Source organism: Euprymna scolopes, chromosome 37 (genome assembly GCF_053919585.1).
Source record: "Euprymna scolopes isolate OS-2025 chromosome 37, ASM5391958v1, whole genome shotgun sequence".
Taxonomy (NCBI): Eukaryota; Metazoa; Mollusca; class Cephalopoda; order Sepiida; family Sepiolidae; genus Euprymna; species Euprymna scolopes.
Window position 1 is genome coordinate 11,337,587 of NC_136518.1, and position 21,311 is coordinate 11,358,897.

Sequence of the window (21,311 nt, forward strand, 5' to 3'; positions counted from 1 at the left end):
ACTCCGCGGATTAAGGACTATCCATTTATCTAGTGTTTCCTTTTCAGATTAAACGTTTTTAAGTCATTTCAAAGTGTTTTTTTAACATATTTCATTAACTGTTTGCTCATATTATAAGCTCTATTTCCTATTTGGTATTATCGAGCTTTTATATCTGGCTGAGATAATTTTATAAATATTAATTCTTTAATATTTATAATTTACTTTAATTTTACCATCTTGGATCATTTTGGTAAATTCAATTGTAATTTTCATTTTATATATATATATATGTATATGTATGTACATATATGAAATTTTCTTGGAAGACAATGGAAGTGGTCTTCAGTTTCTGTTTTACCTAGAATATTTATGTACCGTCACTCCTAAGTTACCCATAGGGATAGAACTCTATTAACAATTCAAATATGTACATTCAATTTGAAACGATATTTAAAGGACACTGATTCAGAGAGATTTCTAGTATTTCAGCTTCTTCCGACTATATTTTACCATCACTAAGTCTAAATTTGGGGTTAGAGTTAGTGGTAGAATAAGTCATTTCTTTACAACTTTTCAGGGATTAAGCCTCCCCACCCATTAAGCAATAAGCAGCCATTTGTTGATTTTTTTTATTATTTAGTGTGTAAAACCCACTTTGACAACATATTCTGAAATAATAAAACAACAAAAAAAAAACAGTTTCAGCATGTTAAAAGTAGTATAATTTTTTAAAAAAATTTTTTTTGTTATTGCGTTTTTTTGTTTTGTTTTTTGTTTTTGTTTTTTTTTGTTTTTTTACAATTTTCGACTATTAACTTTTCTAAACTTTTACCAAGTGAGTAAATACTTATTTCAAACTAAGAGGAGTGTTAAGATCTTATTTTCAATCATAGAGGCTGAAAGGCCTCCTCCTACAAAAGGGCACTTCTGCATGTCAGTGACATATTAGCAACAGAGACGAGTTATCGACCCCTGTTCTTTGAAAGAGAACTGACGTCTAGCGGTCATTATGTGAACCTCAAATATAAACAAGTCTCTCCGAGAACGCAACAATATATAATAACGAAATAAATAACAGAAAAATATAGGAAAATTGAAACATTTCTCGAATAAAAAAATATATCAAAATATAAATTTAATGGTAAAATTCATTGAGTGCGTACGGTGGTTATATGAGAAAATAAAGCTGTGTACGCATTATAAATGTTTCTTTCTGTGTCTTATGTTATACATTAGTACATTAGGGGTCATTTCGAGTTAAAAGTTTATTTACTGCACCCATCTGAACTAGAGAAAATCATCATTTAAATGTGTATGTTTCGTCTAAATAACTAACGATGAATATCTAATATGGCCGACCAGACAGACAGGTGATCAAAAAGTAAGATCGAGCATACCGGAAAACGAAATGAGACCAAATTGACACCTGGCCTTTTCTTTTTTTTTTTTTTTTTCTTGCTTGAACTTTGCACTTTTTGGATTATTTTGTTTTATTTCCTTGGTGGATATTTTTTTGGCCGGGGGGGGGGGTGCCAGAGATTATAGTTATAGGTAAAAACATAAGAAACACTTTAAATGTTTGAGAAGGCACTTAAACCATAAAAAATAACGGTAACATGAATGCATAGGCACCAAAATTGTTTTTGTTTTGTTTTGTTTGTTAGTTAAGTCCGGCTAAAAAAAAACAATAATAAAAATAAAAAATAATCCGAAAACCGCAAAGTTCAAGCCAAATTGAAATTTTTATTTGTTACGTTTGAATAAAAAAATAATTATTAAAGCAAAAACAGTCGTGTTCTCGTCGAATAAGTTTTTTTTAATTTTTTAATTTTTTTTTTATTCAAGAAAATAAAAGATACTCATTTTTGTTTAGAAGTTGTCAATTTCATTTCGTTTTCCGGTATGCTCGATCTGACTTTTTGATCACCTGTCTGTCTGGTCGGCCATATTAGATATTCATCGTTAGTTATTTACACGAAACATACACATTTTAATCATGATTTTCTCTAGTTCAGATGGGTGCAGTAAATAAACTTTTACCTCGAAATGATCCCTAATGTACTAATGTATAACATAAGACACAGAAAAGAAACATTTATAATGCGTACACAGCTTTATTTTCTCATATAACCACCGTACGCACTCAATGGATTTTACCAATTTAATGTATTTATATGATTTTCTTTTCAACGAGTGATTCATAAGTGAAAATAAAATAATAAATACGATGAAAACATTTTATAGATTGTTTTTAGAATTTTTTGTTTATTTTATTTTTTTTTTTTTGCAGTAAGGTTGTATAAAAATGTAGCAAAATATAATTTTAAAAACATGAAACATTTATAGAGGTTTAAGAATATTATTATTATTTATTTATTTTTATTTTATTTATTTTTTGTACAGTGTATAAAAATGTTGCAAAATATAATTTTAGTTTGCACGCACTTTTAGAAAAGGAAGGGTTATCGACTCCTGTTCTTTGGCTGACAAGTAACATCTGTCGGCAGCTTTTGAAACTAAAATACACATCTGCCACATGTCACTGACATGCAGAAGTGCCCGCAAAAGTACTCGGAAAAATTGATTTTGTAAAGAGTTTAAGGTTAACCGAAAAAAAAAAAGGTGAAAAAAAAAATTTAATTAGTAAGCAAATAATTGTTAACAAAGGCAATAAATGCTCCCTTCTACCTACCCGAATAAGTTTAGTTCATGTTTTAAAGTATTTTCAAGCGCTTTTCTTAATTTTTAATCTTAAATTGCGGGTGTGTGGGTGGGTGTCAAATATCTCCAGATTTTCCAGAAAAAAAAATCACTAACCGCTGCTGATCAAAATTTTACCCGCTAAATTACGAACGAAATCTTCAGTCTTTCTTCATGATTGCCGTAATTTTACCTTTATATTTTTATTTTAAGGGAGAGAGGTTGAATTATTATTCATATTTTCTTAATAAATTCTAATCACTGATATACTTCTGGCGTAGAAATTTTGAAATTTGAATAAATTAAAGTAAAAAACAAGAAAATCAGTACTAAGGTCGATAACTCTTAGCATTTATTTCAAAGAGTTATTTCCCTTGGGCTGTCAAAAAAACTTTTTTTTTCACAGTATTTTTAAATTTGTAAGCTAAGCAAAAAGGTATCGAGTTTAAATCACATTACTTGATAATATATATATATATATATATATATATATATATATATATATATATATATATATATATATATATATATATATACGTGTGTGTGTGTGTGTGTGTGTGTATATATATAATGAAAAGACGAGGAATAAAAGTTACCAAGAATTTTATTAAATAATCATCAGAAAAATCAAAGCGAAAATGAGAGAAAAATGGAAACAAAAACTTTTTTTTTATTCCAAAGAGTTATTTCCCTTGGTCTGTAAACCTAATTTAAGAACTGTTTTATAGTATTTTTTGAAAGTTCTAATGATAAAAAATTTTTTTTTTAAATCAGATAGCTTGGTAATATATATATATATATATATATATATATATATATATATATATATATATATATATATATATTTAAATCTCCGAAACAGTTACATGGTAAGCAGCTGATGATCCCCGTTTTCTACTTACAAAATTTTAGTTAAGGTTTCCTCTTTTCATCCTTATGTAGTTAAATTCTGTTTTAAAATTGGAGACTTTTGCGAAATCGGCTTATGCAAGTGCTAAGTTTGTTTCTATTTAACAACTTTAGTTAAGCCCCCCCTTTTTTTATCCATATATAAATGAATTCTCTTTGGTCATTATAAACTATTTAGAAATCGGATTATGTAGGTGCTTAGTCTGCGATAGGTTAAAATTAATATTTTTTTTCCTTCCGGGAATCTAAACTGCATTCTTTATTTTTATGTTTGCATTTTTTTATTCAAAGCTTCTTCAGACTATGTGTATATATATATATATATATATATATATATATATATATATATGAATTTTAAAATGGATACAATCCGACATTATGATGTGAAAAGGAAGCAGAAGGCCAGAGGCTCGACGTTTCGCCTGTATTATGCGGGCTTTCCAAGAGGTGTGGTCACTGACGAGAGGGTCGATGTTTTTAGTTTTACTGGGGAAGTGTATGCAAATAGAACTATTATACAAATATACAAAAAATGAAAAAAGAATAAATATATATTTATTAACCAGTGTCTAGATTATTTTCGTGCAATATTATTTTAGACAAGTGATAAGAAATGTTAAAAAATCCTTTTCTCTGTTTGATAGTGTTAGTAGAGTTAGAGATGAGAGCAGATTCCAACAGACGGCGTGTTGATCTACTATGTATATGCTTTAGGAGGGTCGCATTTTCGAAATCGAAATGATGGTCATTTTCCATTATGTGACCGAAAAGAGCATTAAGTGTATTGTTATTCTTTATGTCTCTTTTGTGTTCATATAATCTTTTAGCAAGGTTTCGCTGCATCACTCCTACGTCTATCTTGCCACAAATCGGCTTTAAAATAGTACAGAAAACCTCCCTAACGATAAAAGATTTAACTCGGAAATCTAAAACTAACAATAATAAACTATTAACACAAGCCGGAATTTATACCATACCGTGTCATGATACGTAGGAGAGATGCAGTGAAACCTTAAAAATCTATGAAAACGGAGATCAAAACCACCCTCAAGAAAACCTAACACACAATAGAAGACTAATTGTTCCCACTAACGATAAACATAATAACATTTATAAAAACCTTAACAAAATCGGCTTTAAAATAGTACAGAAAACCTCCCTAACGATAAAAGATTTAACTCGGAAATCTAAAACTAACAATAATAAACCAATAACACAAGCCGGAATTTATACCATACCGTGCCTTGATAAGCATACTTTTTCTTGAAATGTTTGGTGCCAAGTTCTAATTTGTTTTGTAGTTGGTGCCTTCTTTGCAAAATTTGCGAAGAAGGCACGCTGCACTGTCTTCGGTGACTGAGTCCGAGCATACTCTAACACGCAAAATGGCTTTTCTTTTGAAGTGAACGGCATTTCTTAACCTGAAAAGATAAAAATGCCAAACGTTACACACAAAAAACTTGAAACGTTTGTATACAAGCTGTGAAAATTTGAGGTCATTCCAACGAAAATTGTCCAAATTATTAGCCTACGAAATGGGGTCAAAGATTTTGGAACACCCTGTATATATATATATATATATATATATATATATGAACAAATGATTAATAAAACATGCTAAAAGACATCTTGAAAAAGAGTTAAAAACATATTTAATTTTAAAAAGGAAGCACAAGATAAGTGGATAGTCCTTAATCCGCGGAGTTTCGAAGAAATACTCTCCTTCTCATCAGAGGGCAGGAATTAGCAAAATGGAGGATCGGATTTTACATGTAAAAGTATTTAATGAAACCACAAGTAAGTCACAGATCTTACTTGGTTAAAAAAAGGGTGAGGTAAGGGGAATAGGAGGTAAAAGAAAAAATGATAAAAAGGTTTCACATGAATGGATAGTCCGGTGACGGGTAAAAAATCCAAGAATGGTAAAATCCAAACACGGTCGAATTAAAAACTTCCAATCCACAAGTAAGTTCCAAAGGAATCGCGTAACTGGAAGATGGTCCAAAATGATCCAAAAGACAGAATTCCTTGGAAAAAATCACAAATAGAATGAGTTCAAAATCATTAAAAGAAAAGCTCAAATATGCACAGAAAAAGCACTGGAGAGAATATTTAAAACACGTCTGCCAAGGCCGGAAGAATCAAGTAAATTCTTTAATATTTATAATATATTTTAAGTTTACCATTTTGATTACCTTGGTAAACTTATTTTAATTTTATATATATATATATATATATATATATATATATATATATATATATATATATATATTTTATATATATAAAGCTGAATGCCTGTGTGTGTGTGTGTGCGTGTGTGTGTGTGTCTGGTCATGAACAGGCTCCTATATGGTTGACTATTTTAAAAAACTGATTACATATAATGATAGAAGATGTATCGAGGATCAGGAATGGGTATGTTTGATCTGGCAGAACGGTGGTTCATAAAAATTGTGGGGTCTGCATTCGTGCCTGGCCCCCAAAGTATGGAAATAAAAAATGAAAAAAAAAAAACGTTTACAAGGGTTTTCGATATAGATGTACATAAGAATACTTTGATAAGTATGTTTCAACTTAAATAGAGATGGTATAATAAAATTGTGGGTTCTGCGTTCGCACCCGTACTCCATGGAAATATGGTACAAACTTTAACAAAGACTTTCCATATCTATTTGCATAAATATACTTTGATAATTATGTTTCAGTTTGAAGAAATATTATATAATAAAATTATTGGGTGTTCGTTCGCACTGATCTCCATAGAATGTAAATATGTCACAAAGTTTAACAAGGTTTTTTAAAATGGGTGAGGGTCCACAATAACACCATTACTAAATAATAAAAAATAAGAACATTATTGTGTCAAAAGAAGGAAAAAATTCTGCTCACGTGTCTTTTTAAACACATTTACATAACCTTTTCATTTTTATTTATTTATATATGTTTAAGCTTTTTTTTTTGTCAGTGTACTAAAAGGAATTCAGTTGATTACAACCCTTTCTGCGTATTCTTTACATTACAATAGTACAACCCTGAATCCGACAGCGCAATACTACACCGTTCAATACTGTAAAACTGAAACGAAGCTGTTCTGCTTGAAAAGGGCGCAATTTTCTTCTTATTCATATTTATATCGATTTTTTGCTTTAAAAAAACTAAAGTGATTACGTGTTTACTTTTTTAATATCCCATTTTGTTGTTTCGGATTATTTTACTAAAGTAAGTAAAGCTTCATTATTTTTCAAAACTGTTTTTGTTTGTTTGTTTTTCGATATTTCGTCGATATTATTTAGTAAGGGTGTTAAGCAGAAAAGCCAACAAACAACTACCCGAAAAATAAATATACAAGAAATAAATGTTACCATAGTCAATAAAAGTTCAGTTCATGTTTTTTTTTTTTTGTTTTGAAATAGTTTTTAATGCTTTTTACTTGAAATAATTTCAGCAGACCAAATTTAAAACAAAATTTGAGGCGATAACTATTTAAATGAATTTTTATATAAACTACATATGCCATAATCGAATATTCCTCAAGCACAAAATAACGGAAAACATAAGAATATGCTTATAAATATTCCTTACGTTGACGGAACTCTCTTAAATTGTTAACACAGAATGCTCAAGTGCCCCTCCTTCAAATTGAAAACGATGCTCTCCATTTCAAAGTTGCTGCCATTTTTATTTTGTTTTAAATCGGTTTGTGAATTAAAAAAAAAAATTTTTTTTTTTACAAACTACTTAAAAATACAAACCAATAAACTTTTCTACCATAAAAGTAACTTTTATTGACTATGGTAACATTCATTTCTTGTATATTTATATTATTATATATATAACATTTTCTTTTTGTAAGGAAACATAATTTTGTTGGTCACTCTTGGCTACGAATGGAAACAAAGTTGATGTAAAAAATATATTTTCACAAAAATTATCTTTGCTTTCATCATATTTTGCTGAGGGTAAAATTTTTGAGTATCAAAACCTATCTCTTTACAACCGCCTCCTTTTCATAACCTATCATACTTTCATTAATTACAGTCCATTTTCTGTAGGCTGTTTTTGAACCCAGTCAACGACGGGTACTTCTGCTAGTATATATATATATATATATATATATATATATATATATATATATATATATATATATATAAAAGCAAAAAGGCTTTTTTTGCTGGACTTCTCGGTCGGCTCATTCCTTCTTAAAACTTTTTATATGCTGTCTAAATGATAATATCTAAGAGTTACGAACGAAAGTTGTGTGTGTATTTAATTTGCCTGACTTTCACGCGATATTTTTTCCAAACTTTTAGATCGTCGTGTGTATCTTTCACTTTTCAGTATAAAAAAAAGCGAAACTAGATTCGAATCGGCACTTCCCGGTGGACTGCCCCCCGACCCTCTGTGGCTTGGGTGACAAGATCAAAGTGTAGTATCTGTTTCGGCAGATACTGCAAGCAAAGACCATATGTGGAGGCAACCCCACATATAAGACCTTGGTCAATGTAGGGGCAACCGTTCATACCAATTGTCACTATCCAGCTCCCCTACTCCCCGCGGGTTGGTCCCCATTTTCCCCTTCACTCTCCACATTAAAAAATAGCCTTGTGCCTAATTTGATCAGTGGGGAAGCAAATAAATACCGGCACTTCCCAGTGATCTCCGGAAAGCGATGTAAACGTTTGGTCAATGTCGGCTTTTTTAGCGTCATATCAAACAATTGCTTTCGTCTGGACACGCCCCTAACAAACGGGGAGCTGTTTTTCCCCAAAGTTTGGTAAAAACAAACAAACCGAGTTATTGACCTTATTAAAAACTGTCCTGCAGAAAATGTTAACTGCTATTGCTACCGTCGCCGTCGTTGTTGTCGTAACGCTCGCACAAAATGCTAGCTCTACGACTTCCACTTGATGTCATTTAGTGCGGGCACTTGTCAATTCTCTTCTTTTTTCAGTAACTCATTCCTGCTGGCCGATCGGTTAACGTGTAATGTTTTTTTCACATTTTATTTTCCAACTTCGCCTCAGGGCTTCGGGTTCGATTCTACCTAATTACCAAAACTGTTTTTTACTCCCCCCCTCCTCCTGTTTCTTTTTGATTTAAGAGCACACACATCTCGAAACACCCAGACAATGCCGGGTACCCCCGCTAGTATATATATAAAAGCGAAAATGTGTGTATGTATGGTCGCTTTTTGTGTATGCCCAAGAAAGGCTTTTTACCGAGAAGCGGTCGGTCGGCTCACAACTTCTTAAAACTTTTTATATCACATATAAATCATAATATCTACGAGTTAACAGTGGAGGTCGCCTGTCTATTTAATTTGCTCGACTTTGAAAAGATAAATATTCAACATTTTTCGCTCGCCACATGTGGATTAGGCTTTTTCATATAATAAAAGCGGCATTAATTCTGGCGGTATTTTTTTCCGGTCGCGATCACCGGAAATGTCTGAAAGCATGTGGAAATATTTTCCTTATATCAGAAAATTGCTATTCAATTTGGACAATCCCATTTTTATGGTAAGCTGGTCCCCCCCCCATAGCATCTTGGGAAAATAAAAATAATAAAAGCGTTCCCGCAGTAAATGAAATACTACCCCGCAATTAAAGTTGACCTCATTAAGTCATTAAAACACCCGGGCAACGCTGGGTACCCCCCGCTAGTATATATATATATATATATATATATATATATATATATATATATATATATATACGTGTGAGGGGGGGGGATTTAATCATGTAAATTAACATTTACAAAATTTAGTGTTAAAAACAAAGCATGCAAGATACAAGAGATTATTTCCTTCAATTGAAAATAACCAGCGAAAAGTTTATAGCACAAAAATTGAAAACAATAAAAAAAAAGTGTAAAAAAAAGATATCTAAAGTGAAAATGTTCATGAATCAAGATATAGTCATCTATGCTATTAATAAAATTCTAAATGTTTATTTATTTATTTATGTGTGTGTATATATACCAATAAAACTTTCGAACGGATGCACCGAATTGAAAAAATTATTTTTCTCCCCTGAAAGGTGTGAATCCCTAGATTGTCCTTATCTATATATGGTTCGCAACGAACAATGCCGAGTCACACAAAAAGCCTGGGCCGTTTCGTGACTTTGTCAAAAAAGTTACCTTCCTATGTCAACGAAATTTAGCACTGTCTGTATACAGTCGCGGTAATATCCTTCGATATATGGACAGGATTTGTGCCGCAATGGATAACGCGTCTGACTACGGATCAGAAGATTCCAGGTTCGAATCTTGGCAAGTTCATAATAATTTTAGTCATCATTTTATCCAACGTTTACTCATTATCCTTACCCTTAGTTAAGGTATTTTTGTTTTTTCAGTGATTTTGTTTTGTGCATATGCGAATCTCCCATACTCTGAGTTCACAAGCTAAGCGTTGATGGTAAGATGATGTTGAGTGTACTTGATGTTGAATGTACTCGATTTTGTGTTTGACTCGGTGTTGTGTGTGCCGACACGGCGCAGCCACTAGTAACAAATACAATCTTACAGAAATATGTTGGAAATATGTTGAAATGCAAAATGTTTATTTTAAATTAGCAACAAATTTCTAATACTTTTGCGCATGCAAGAATTCATACATAATTTAAAGTGGTTTAATTTTAAATCTTTCATATCTATCTGTCAATAGCTCAAACAGTAGGGAATGTGGCAGAAGCACTAAATGTTTTGGTTTCAGTTCTAGCTGATGACATCCAAGTCATTTTTTTAAAAACTTTTTGGGTTTAGACAAAATACTGTTAGAAATTCGCTCAATATATGTTACCGTGACATAAGTTGACATGTATTCGGTTGTTTTCTAACAGTATTTTGTCTAGTTTATTATTTATAATACCTTTTCCCAAACGTACCCTCTCCGAGAGAGAGTCGGCTGCCATTTTGAATTTTCCAATACATCGGTAAACACTGCATGTTTTTCGAGCTGAATAAACATGTTACACTGAATAAAAACACAAAAAATATATCCAGTTAGGTAGAAAAGTAACTTATCTTGCCTTTGATAACATTTATTTGTTCTATATTTGTTTTTTGACAACTTTTTCGAATCTATGTGTACAGTAATACAAACCCAACTTTTTAAATCAGTACTATATATATGTGAAACTTCCTCCCGGTAAACCACTATAGGTCCGCAACTAGAGCATTCGATCAATCGATTTGATTGAAAAATAACAATAAAAATATGGAATATTGATCATCATTTACTCTCGGGCAACGTCGGGTCTCCCTACTAATATAATAATGAAATTCAATCACTATATATCTCTATCTCTACTATTATATATGAGGTGCCTTCAATAATTTTCCAGACGTTTTTCCTATGGTATTACACACATAAAACTCTAGTCCCCTTCGAAGTAATCTCCTCCAGCTGCAATGCACTTGTTGTACTGTTAAGGCCCCGTGGAAGTCCTCTTATGTAAACGTGTCAATGACTCTCGTCACAGCCTCTTTCATCTGCTCAATTGTCTCATAACAACAACCTCTAAGGTTGTTCTTCAGCTTAGGGAATAACCAAAAGTCACAGGGAGCAAGCTCTGAACTATAGGGAGGGTGAGGAACTGTCTTGATGCCCATCTTGTTGTCATGACAACATCTTTTTTCTGGTCTTCTTTGAGCACCCTTGGCCCAAGCTTTACACAAATCTTCTGCATTTTCAGTTCCTCACAATTAATTGTATATACAGTTCCCACACTGACATCAATCTGCGCACTTATTGTCTTTATACACATATAAGAGTCCTTATCTATGAAATTCTTTATTTGGCCAATCAATTCTGGTGTTCTGACTTCCTTACTCCTCCCACACCTCCTTACTCATCCCCCACAGACTCCCTGCCTTTTTTGGATCTCTTATGCCATTCAAAAGCTGATGCTTGATTCATGCAAGATGGTCCAAAAGCAGTCTGCAGCATTCCATACATTTCTGTATCATTTTTTCCAAGTTTAAAACAGAATTTTATTGCATATCGTTCTTCTAAAGTGTCCTCACACCTAGATTGCATTTTCGAAATTCACCAGCTGTGACAATCAAGCTTCAGTAGGATGTATTCCAATTCCTGCTGTAGCTGTTAATTTGAACCTGAAATCATAAAAACTGGTCAGTCATCTCATAAGATGTATAGCAATAACACACTAAATTTTCAAGAGTCTACGATAATTTCAAATGCCTGTATAAAAAATGTCTAGAAACTTATTGAAGGCACCACGTAAAAGAAATATTTTTTGTGGGTGTGTGTGCGTGCGTGTGTGTGTGTGTGTGCATATGTGCGTGTGTTCATTCCTTATGGACTCTGAAACAACTGGGTCAACTTTTATGAAATTTCACACAAAGGCACTTCATGTGTCTAGGAGCATTCTTATGTAAGCTTTGCATCAGAATGCCTCTAATAAGCATCAAAAATCAATAATTGAAAAATCTGATTAAAGAAAGAAAATTGAATTTGCCCCAAATCCACACTTTTATTCAATCTAACATCACAAGTGCATTTGAGAAGTTTTATCACCACAGAAGCAGACAGGCCCAACCTGTAAAATCCACTGTAGAATCTTTTATAAGATAGAGGTGCGTTCAAAATGAATGTTTATTTTTACGTGCAAGCGCGCACATATTTTTTTGATGCGCATCAAAAATATGCGTGCGTTTTGCGCATACAGAAATGGCCACCACAATAATATAGAATTCATTGCTTCATATCTGGAAAACTACTTGTTTTACAGCTAATTTTAAATTGTCCGCCAAAGATTATTATGCTATGTGAGAAAGCAGTTTGGTACGTGAGTGCACACACAAATGCACATTTAACAGCGTTCATTTTTGCTTGCACATAGCGTAAACGAAAGCTGTTAAATGGCATAAAAATGGTCCCAGGGTTCAGTGGTTAATACCATGCAAGTGGTAAATTTGCGATGGAAGCGGTAATCATATTCTTTTAAAGCACACTGAAATCTAAAAAATAAAATATTTTCCTATACAAACGTGAGACAGGCCTTAAAGTAAAATAATACCAGTTTGGGGGGGGTGCTGAAAACGAATATCACAGTTAAATTTGTTTTCATATGAAGAAATTACTAGATGACCAGAAAGTGGGTGTTATTTTAACGTTAAATTTTTATAGAAATGTAATCCCCCACTTTTGGAAAAAATAATTTCTTCATACCATGAAAACTACTTATCTGCCTCAAATTTAAATGTGATATTCGTTTTCAGCACCCTGAAAACCCATTAAAGTCGTCAGTTTAAAGTTTTTGGGGGAGTTGGAAAGAAATTTGACATTTACCGAAAAGGTCTAAAAATGGTCCTGCAAAAATAATTTGGAAGTGACAGACATTTTTGAAATACATAAAAATGGTTACTTGTTCTGTTCTACGCTACGTGTTCAAGAACTGGGTGATCAATAACGCTTGCCAAACCAGGAAGTTGGTGATCATTTTACGTTATGGACACTTGTCATGCTAAAATCTAAAGCAATTTAGAATTATTTACTTTAAAAATTTTCCTGTGTTATTTCATTACTTTTACACAATGGCTCCTGTATCCTACTGGCTACCTTTCTTTCTTTCTTTTTCTGTATTAGGATTAGGGTTAGTGTTAAGATTAGGGTTAGAAATCGTTCTCTGAGCACTAAGGAAAAAAAAGACCATAAAACTATTTAAAAAAAAAACACTGATTGGAGACTGCTGTGATTCTATAAAATTACTGTATTTTTTACTGTTCACCTTTAATTGCACGCAATAAAATAAAATAAAAATAAATAAAATCTCATTTTCATGTTTTCAATGACAATGTAGGGGGAAAATGGTAAAATTTAGACAAAGTTAAAAAAAAGAAAAAGAAAAAGTAAGTCAGAGTTGTCCCCCCTTGAAAGGCTGATCGGAAGCAGACGGCGCTTCCGTCGCTAAATGACGTATCGAAGAAGAAGGAGAATAAAAAAAAAAATAAATCAAATATGTAGAAGGAAGGAGAAAGCGATGGTCGTCGGCGATAATAAAAACAACAACCATATTATTATTATTACACGGTGAACAATACTTGAAAGGAATAAAACATGACTGATCTGAATGAATTCGGCCCTCTTGAGTCGGCGGAGACGTCGCATAAAGGTCAGTGTTTGTAGCAAAAACAACAACATAAAAAAAAAGAGACCTGGGGTACAAAAACAATCGTTTCTATTTTTTTTAATTGAAATATGTCTTCTTGTTTGAATTATATATGTCAAATACACATTTATATATATGCACACATGCGCATGTATGTTATGGGAGCTAGGGCGGTGATTGTGCAACCCTTGCTCCACTGTAGTTTTTTCGCAGGGAATATTCATTAGTGTTTTAACGTGTGTGTGTGTGTGTATATATATATATATATATATATATATATATATATATATATATATATATACTTGAGGATTTTCTTTTTGGAATGTATTTGGACGTTTTGATGTACATTCAGTAAATATACAAATTGACGATCTAAGCAGACTGCAATAAAAACATTGTGGACATAAGATAAGAATGGTTCCATGCTGTTGTTCCGTTAAAATATTGAATGATTGACCTTTTCGGATTAAAATCTATTTGGTATTACGCGCGTAAAAGAAAGAAAGAAAGAAAAGGCATGCTTGAAATGTTTAAATATGCTAGAAAAATCGAGATTTTAACAAAATGGAGTTTTACGGGATCGGAACTATTGTTGTATTGCTCATAGGGTAATATTTTCTTGTGTGTGTGTTTTTTGTTTTTTTAATTTTTTTTTTCATCGCTCAAGACGAAAAATATTTTAAGACGTCTTTTTCCACCTTACTTTTATGTAATATTACATTCATTTTAACTCAAATGTTGTTAATCATATATATATATATATATATATATATATATTAGCAGGCCGCCCGGCATTGCCTAGTCGTAAAATACGCTTAAATATATTTTGATTTAATGCAGATTTCGTATTTATTATATTATATTGGACTCATAGTAATGATTTCAAAGTTAAAAAAAATGATTTGTGCGCCATCGCCGAGAATCGAAACCAAAACGTTTAGCTTACGATTTACTTTTTCTTTTGACGTTGAAGACATGCTTGCAAGACTGAAAATTAAAACATGAACAAATAGATATTTCGTAATGCCGTCGTTCAACCTTCACCTGACAATTTCCGTTTCTTTAATTTCGCATTTTTGCACTGACTTTCCTCGACTAAATGCCAACAGAGTCAGAGAGTGATCCGGACGTAAATAATAACGTTATTATTTAAAACGCCATTCTTAACATGGGGAGGAGAGAGTGTTTTGTACCTATTCTATACTTCAACCTTACAATTGAATAAAAAAATATATCATAAAACTTTAATTAAACTTGGAAATACGATTTAAAAAATAGCGCGGATCACTCTCTGCACTAGCACCTATAAAGTTTCACGTGGGTTCGAAGACCCTATATATTAAGTTTCATGTCTGTAGACCAAAAATTGACAGAGGAGTTTGGTAGACAAAATTTTTTAAGCAAATATATATATATATTTATATATATATATATACATAAATATATATAGAAAGAGGTTTGTGTTTTCTATAAACTTTTTATGCAAATATTATGCAAGTATAAATCATGTAGAATCTCTGCATGGATATAATTACACGTAATAGTTAACTAAAGATAATCATCGCATGTTCCTCTTAAGTAATCCAATTTACCCATTTTACACTTCCAACGATTACTATGATATTGTCCTTTTGATCACTCTACACTCTTTAACCCTTATCCTCGAGCGGCCTCTAGGCCTTGACAAGTGGCAATCCCTTTGTGAAAAGAAAAAGAAACTAATACAAATACTTTAAAAGAATATGCAAATTAGATCTTTTACAGATGAATGCGATTCCACGACCTATATGTAACAAAGTTGTATTTTCTTTTTAAATAAACAGAAAAAAGGTTCGCCTTTTTTTCTGGCCTTCGGACCAGGATCAAAGTGTAGTACCTGTTCTGGCAGATGCTGCTATCAAAGACCATTGCCCTTGTGGCAATAAATTTCTGGCCCACGTAGGGGCAACCCTATATACCAAGAGACATTCACTACCAGCTCCCCCTCCCCTCCTCTCGGGGGAGCTGGTTCCCTCTTTCCCTTCCTCCTCCCTCCTCTCCCCACATTAAAAAAAAAAACGGCCTTGTGCCTAATTTGCTTTGGTGGGGAAGCAAATAAATACGTTAAATAAACAGAAAAAAGGGTTTTTAATATGAATACCAATATGCACAAAAAAAATTTATTTTCTTTCAAAGTTGCCGAGTTCCTTTTCTTCTGATGAGTTAAGGGCGGAATAAATTAAAAAAAAAATGACATATAATTACGTGAATGATTCTGCGCTACGAAACAGGTGCTGTCAAAACTTTAACATTTTATCATGCTTAAGGAAATAAACGGTAAGATTGACAACATCTTGAAATTTGGAATATAGACCTTTTGTCGTATATTTGTTTTATACTCTATAATTACATTTAGCTTCATAAATTAAAGGATTGGTATTAATAAAAGGTGAAATATAATTGAAGAAACATATTTTTCTGATAAACAGAAATATTAAGATTCCTTTAATCCGCAAAGTTTCAGAGAATGCGTTCTTTTTATCAGAGGAAAGATATCAGCAAATAATTATTATAGTGAAGCTCTATTTCCTATTTTGGTTGTATTGAGCTTTTTTATTTATTTATTTTTTTTTGTTTTTTTTTTTACAAGGGTGTCACCACTTATCAAGGCCCAGAGGCCACTCGAGGATAAGGGTTAATAGGTATACATTAGTGATTTTAGCATAGTAAACAGTGGGAATTTTGTAACTTGGATTACTTAGGGGGACAATTCAATTAGAACTTGTTTACATTGGACTTTTTCTTTCTTTTTTTTTTTTCATAGGTATCAACTCATTATCAAGGCCAAGAGGCCACTCAAGGATAAGGGTTAAAGAGTGTACAGTAGAAATTGGACAATATAATAATCATTAATAATGAAAATTTGTTAAATTTGATAACTTATATGGAACGGCTCATCAAGAACTTATTTACGTTAGACTTGAAGACAACCATATTGTAGTAAGCAGGAAAACGGAAGACAATTCCACAGGCGTGCAGTTGGGATTACTATATAAATATTAATATTTATATTCGCTTTAAGTTTACAGAAGGTTTTGGCTTGTAAACTTAATTTTTACTTCTTGATTTTTATATCGCCTATAAACTTATTTTATTTAAAATTTTAAGAAACTGTTTAAACCATTGACCGTTACATTTACCCTTACTTGGCATGAATAAATTTTCATACTATTATTACTAAGCTCTACTCGTGCATTGAGCACTGAAGAAAATGCACACACACACACACGTAATTTATTATATGTCTACATGCATGAAATAATTAAAAAAAAAAAAAACAATGTATGCGACACTGACGTGACGATGTTTCGATCAGTACTTTCTAAAAACTACAATCTCCTTAGGCAAAGAAGTCGTTTTCTTCAGTTGTTCATATTAAAAAAAATTATACTAGCAAGGAGAGCCGACGTTGTCGGGGATTGAATGAAAATCAATGAATTTTCCACACTTCCAATACTTTGTCATTCAAATCAATAAAATCGCCTTTTTTTTTTCTTTTTTCTCAATCAAATCGATTAATTGCTTGCTCTAGTTCAGGACTCACTGCGGTGACTTAGTCCACAATACCTTGTTACACTGTAGAGAATCTACTGTTGATTTTATGAAATCATTTTTTACATAATGACTTAAATTAAAGTTTCAAAAGCAAAAGTCAAGTATCATACTTCAATTGTGCTCTAAACAGAAACATCCATTTCAAACGTGCTGTTGTTTTATCGGAGAACCTACTGCTGATTGGATACGCCGGACCCTTCTGTTTGTGCGGTGATAAAACTTCTCAAATTCATCTGTGATGTTAGGCTATATAAGGGTGTTAACTTTGGTCAAAATTAGATTGTTCTTTTTTAATCGGACTTTTTCAATTAGCGATTTTTGGTGCTTATCGAAGTCATTCCGATAAAAAAAACAAAAAAAAAAACAATAAAAACAGAAAACTCCCAGACACATAAAATACATTTGTGTGGAATGTTAAAAAATCGGCTCAGCCGTTTCAGAGTCCATACGGAATTAATTCACAGACGGTGCCTTTTATAATTATTATTGTACGATTAAAAAAAAAAAAGTGTATTATACTAGCCTTTTATAACAATATAAACCAACACACTTTAACTAATCACCAGAGAAATAAAATTACTTAACCACTTTTCGTGTACATGTGTTTCTCGACTATTCGTGACTTGCACTTTATTTGTTTATTGGCTACAAATCGAATATTTATTGGAATAAAACGAAATTTCAAGAAGCCTATCAAAAATCAATTTAAAAAATTAATCTATCAGAATACATTTCGATTTCTTCATAAACAAACCAATCATTTTATTTTATTAGTAGTTGAAAATAAGGCACTTCTGTATGACAGTGGCTTGAGTCGACGGAGACGAGTTATCGACCCCTGTTCTTTGAATGAGAAACTAAAATACGCACATTTCGCCTTATGACACTGCCGTATGGAAGTGTCGAAAATAATTATTTCGTGACTTTTCGAACTTAAAATGAGTTTGGACACTTAACAAAAAACAACAACAAAAAAAAAATTTGGTACTTATGCACTTATTAAATAACATTATTTAGAAAGCCATTCTTAACATGGGGAGAGGAAGGTGTTTTGGAACTATTCTGTACTTTCGCCTAACAATTTAATAATAATAATAATGATATCGTAAAACTTTAATGTAACTTAAAAATATTATTTTAAAGATAGCGCGGTTCAATAAGTGCATGAGCACGAAAAATTAATTTTTGGCGTTGTAAAGCTAAATTTAAATATTTAATTAATTTAAGTTCAAATAGTTTGTTATTCTATATTTATTATATTTATTAAATAAATGATTTTTTTATTTTATTAATTTTATTTATTAAATATTTATTTTATATTTATTAAATAATTTGTATACTATTATATAAAATATTTTTATTATGAATTAAAAAAATTAATTTATTAAATAAGTATTTTATATTAAATAATTTTTATATATTAAGTATACTTACTGAATAAAATCTTATTTCATATTTAATAAACTATTAAATAAATATTTTTATTTTATATTTATTAAATATTTTTTATATTTATTAAATGAATATTTTTTATTATGTTTATTAACTAAATATTTTATTATATTTCTCAAATGAATATTTTTGTTTCGTTAATTATATTTAATAAGAATTATTTTATTACTTATTTTATTAAATTAATATTTTTTATTTTTTATAAAATAAATTTTTATTTAATTATATTTATTAAATGAATATTTTTATTTCGTTAATTATATTTAATAAGTATTATTTTATTACTTATTTTATTAAATTAATAATTTTTTATTTTTTATAAAATAAATTTTTATTTAATTATATTTATTAAATGAATATTTTTATTTCGTTAATTATATTTAATAAGTATTATTTTATTACTTATTTTATTAAATTAATATTTTTTTATTTTTTAGAAAATAAATTTTTATTTAATTATATTTATTAAATGAATATTTTTATTTTGTTAATTATATTTAATAAGTATTATTTTATTACTTATTTTATTAAATTAAAAATTAATCATTTTTTATTTTTTATAAAATAAATTTTTATTTTATTATATTTATTAAATGAATATTCTTTATTTTATTAATTATATTCATTAAATAAATAAATGTTAAAAATATTTTAATTATTTTTATTAAATTATCTAAACAGAATTTCGTAGTGTCATATTTTGGATTGCATGTGAAAATAGAAATCATTTTTTTTTTTTTTTTTTTTTTGCACAAAACAAGAACCAAATAAGTTATTTAGATTAAATTTACCTTTTTTTTTTATATTTTATTTTACTTTTTAGAAATATAAAATTAATAAAGTTTTTAATAATTATAATACAAAACAATGTTTCTATTATAAATTCGTCTGTTCATGTTTCTGGTTATTCGTAAAAATAGAAATTTGAATATTTTCGTCTGTTGTTGTTGTTGTTTTTTTTTTTTTTTCATATAAGAAAAAAGTCTACATTAATTAATGTAGATTGAACCTGTTTCATTTTTTCCATTATATAGTAAAAATATTAATTAACAAAACTTGAAGTAATAATAATAATTATGAACAACATGATGTTTTTATTTGACAAGCATAAGTTCGTCTATCCACATTTCGGTTCAGAGTAAAAATAGAAATTTAAAAAAGTTATTTTCGTTTTTATAAACGAAACAAAAAAAAAAATCAAACGTTTGATTTATTTCAATGAAACCATTTTATTGTTATATATTTAATACCGTTCGTTTGTTATATATTTAATACCGCTAGGCTTCAAACAAATATTATTTTTTTCTATTTTATAATAACCAAGTTCGTATTTAGGGTTGTATGTAAAAATAGAAATGAAAATGAGTTTCGTTTGGTCTTGTCAAACTGCCTTTCCCTTTTAAAATGATTATTTTCGTACTTTTAATTTAGATAATAATAATAATAATAATAATAATAATAATTTAGAATGAATTTTTAGAAAATATTTAAACTGCATAAATTCTAATAATTAATAAGTATGTATATCTAAAGGTAGAGGGTAAAAAAAGAAAAAGAAAGGTTTTTATTCAAGGTGTTTTATGTAAAATTGTACTCCTTTCTATATGGTGAAAAATTCCCGTCTAAATTTATCGTTTATTCAATTAAAACCTTTTTGATTTAAAATAACATTTCTTTATTCGTTAAAGGAATTTAGAATGGCAAAAAACAAAAAAGAACAAATTTAAAACGCACAACGAATAATAATTTTATATATTAATAAAATTCTAAGATAATTTCACGTGTCTGTGTTTATTTTTCTCGTGACTACGTGACTTACACATATTTTAAAACTTTTTACTAAGTATTTTTTAATTAAAATACTACGGTGTAAAAACATCTGATTCAAAATATAATTACGAAATTAAATCCATCAGAATGCGTTTCGGTTTCTTCGTAAACACGCCAGCCAATTCAATCCTTTGTTAATAATAAAAAGAAAAGGTACTTGTACATACCGCGTTGAAATAACAACGTTATTATTTAGAAACCCAATCTTAACATGGGGAGGAGAAAGTGTTTTGTAACTAATCTGTACTTTCACCTAACAATTTCATAAACAAATATATCGTAAAAATTGAATTTAACTTGAAAATATTAAATAAAATTTTTTTTTTTTAAATAGCAGGGTAACATAGATGCAAAAATCCTCTGAAATAAATAAATAAATAAATAAATAAATAATTTACTTTGCGACCCTTCTTAATTTGAAATAAAATTGGAAACCTTTAAACTGTCCAATAGAAAGTCACTTCTGGCCAAAATTCTTTGCAAACACACCCGTATTAAAATATTGACTGCTTTGTAAGCTATTTACATCCAATAATTTTCTAACTCGGAATTAAAACATTATCTTAGCATTAGTCTTAATTTTATCAAAATACATGAATTGGAACAATTACATTGAAGGCATTGCCAGGGCCGCTGCGAGGAAGTTAGGCTCTCTCTACCGTGCTAGAAAAGTACTAGCACCCGAAAGTATCCTGTACCTCTATA

At 30.2% G+C, this 21,311-nt stretch overlaps 1 protein-coding gene across 2 annotated transcripts in view; it reads left to right on the forward strand.

Annotated features, from left to right (window-relative positions):
- The first annotated feature begins 13,475 nt into the window (after positions 1-13,475).
- LOC145261083 (rab GTPase-binding effector protein 1-like) overlaps positions 13,476-21,311 on the forward strand; it is a 297,945-nt gene continuing 290,109 nt past the window's right edge. The window contains exon 1 of one of the 2 annotated variants that reach the window (XM_080119264.1): positions 13,476-13,733. In XM_080119264.1, coding sequence (XP_079975390.1) covers positions 13,679-13,733 — 55 coding nt within the window. In that variant the 5' untranslated portion in view covers positions 13,476-13,678. The remainder of the gene's footprint in view (positions 13,734-21,311) is intronic. The other variant, XM_080119263.1, reaches the window with a different exon arrangement.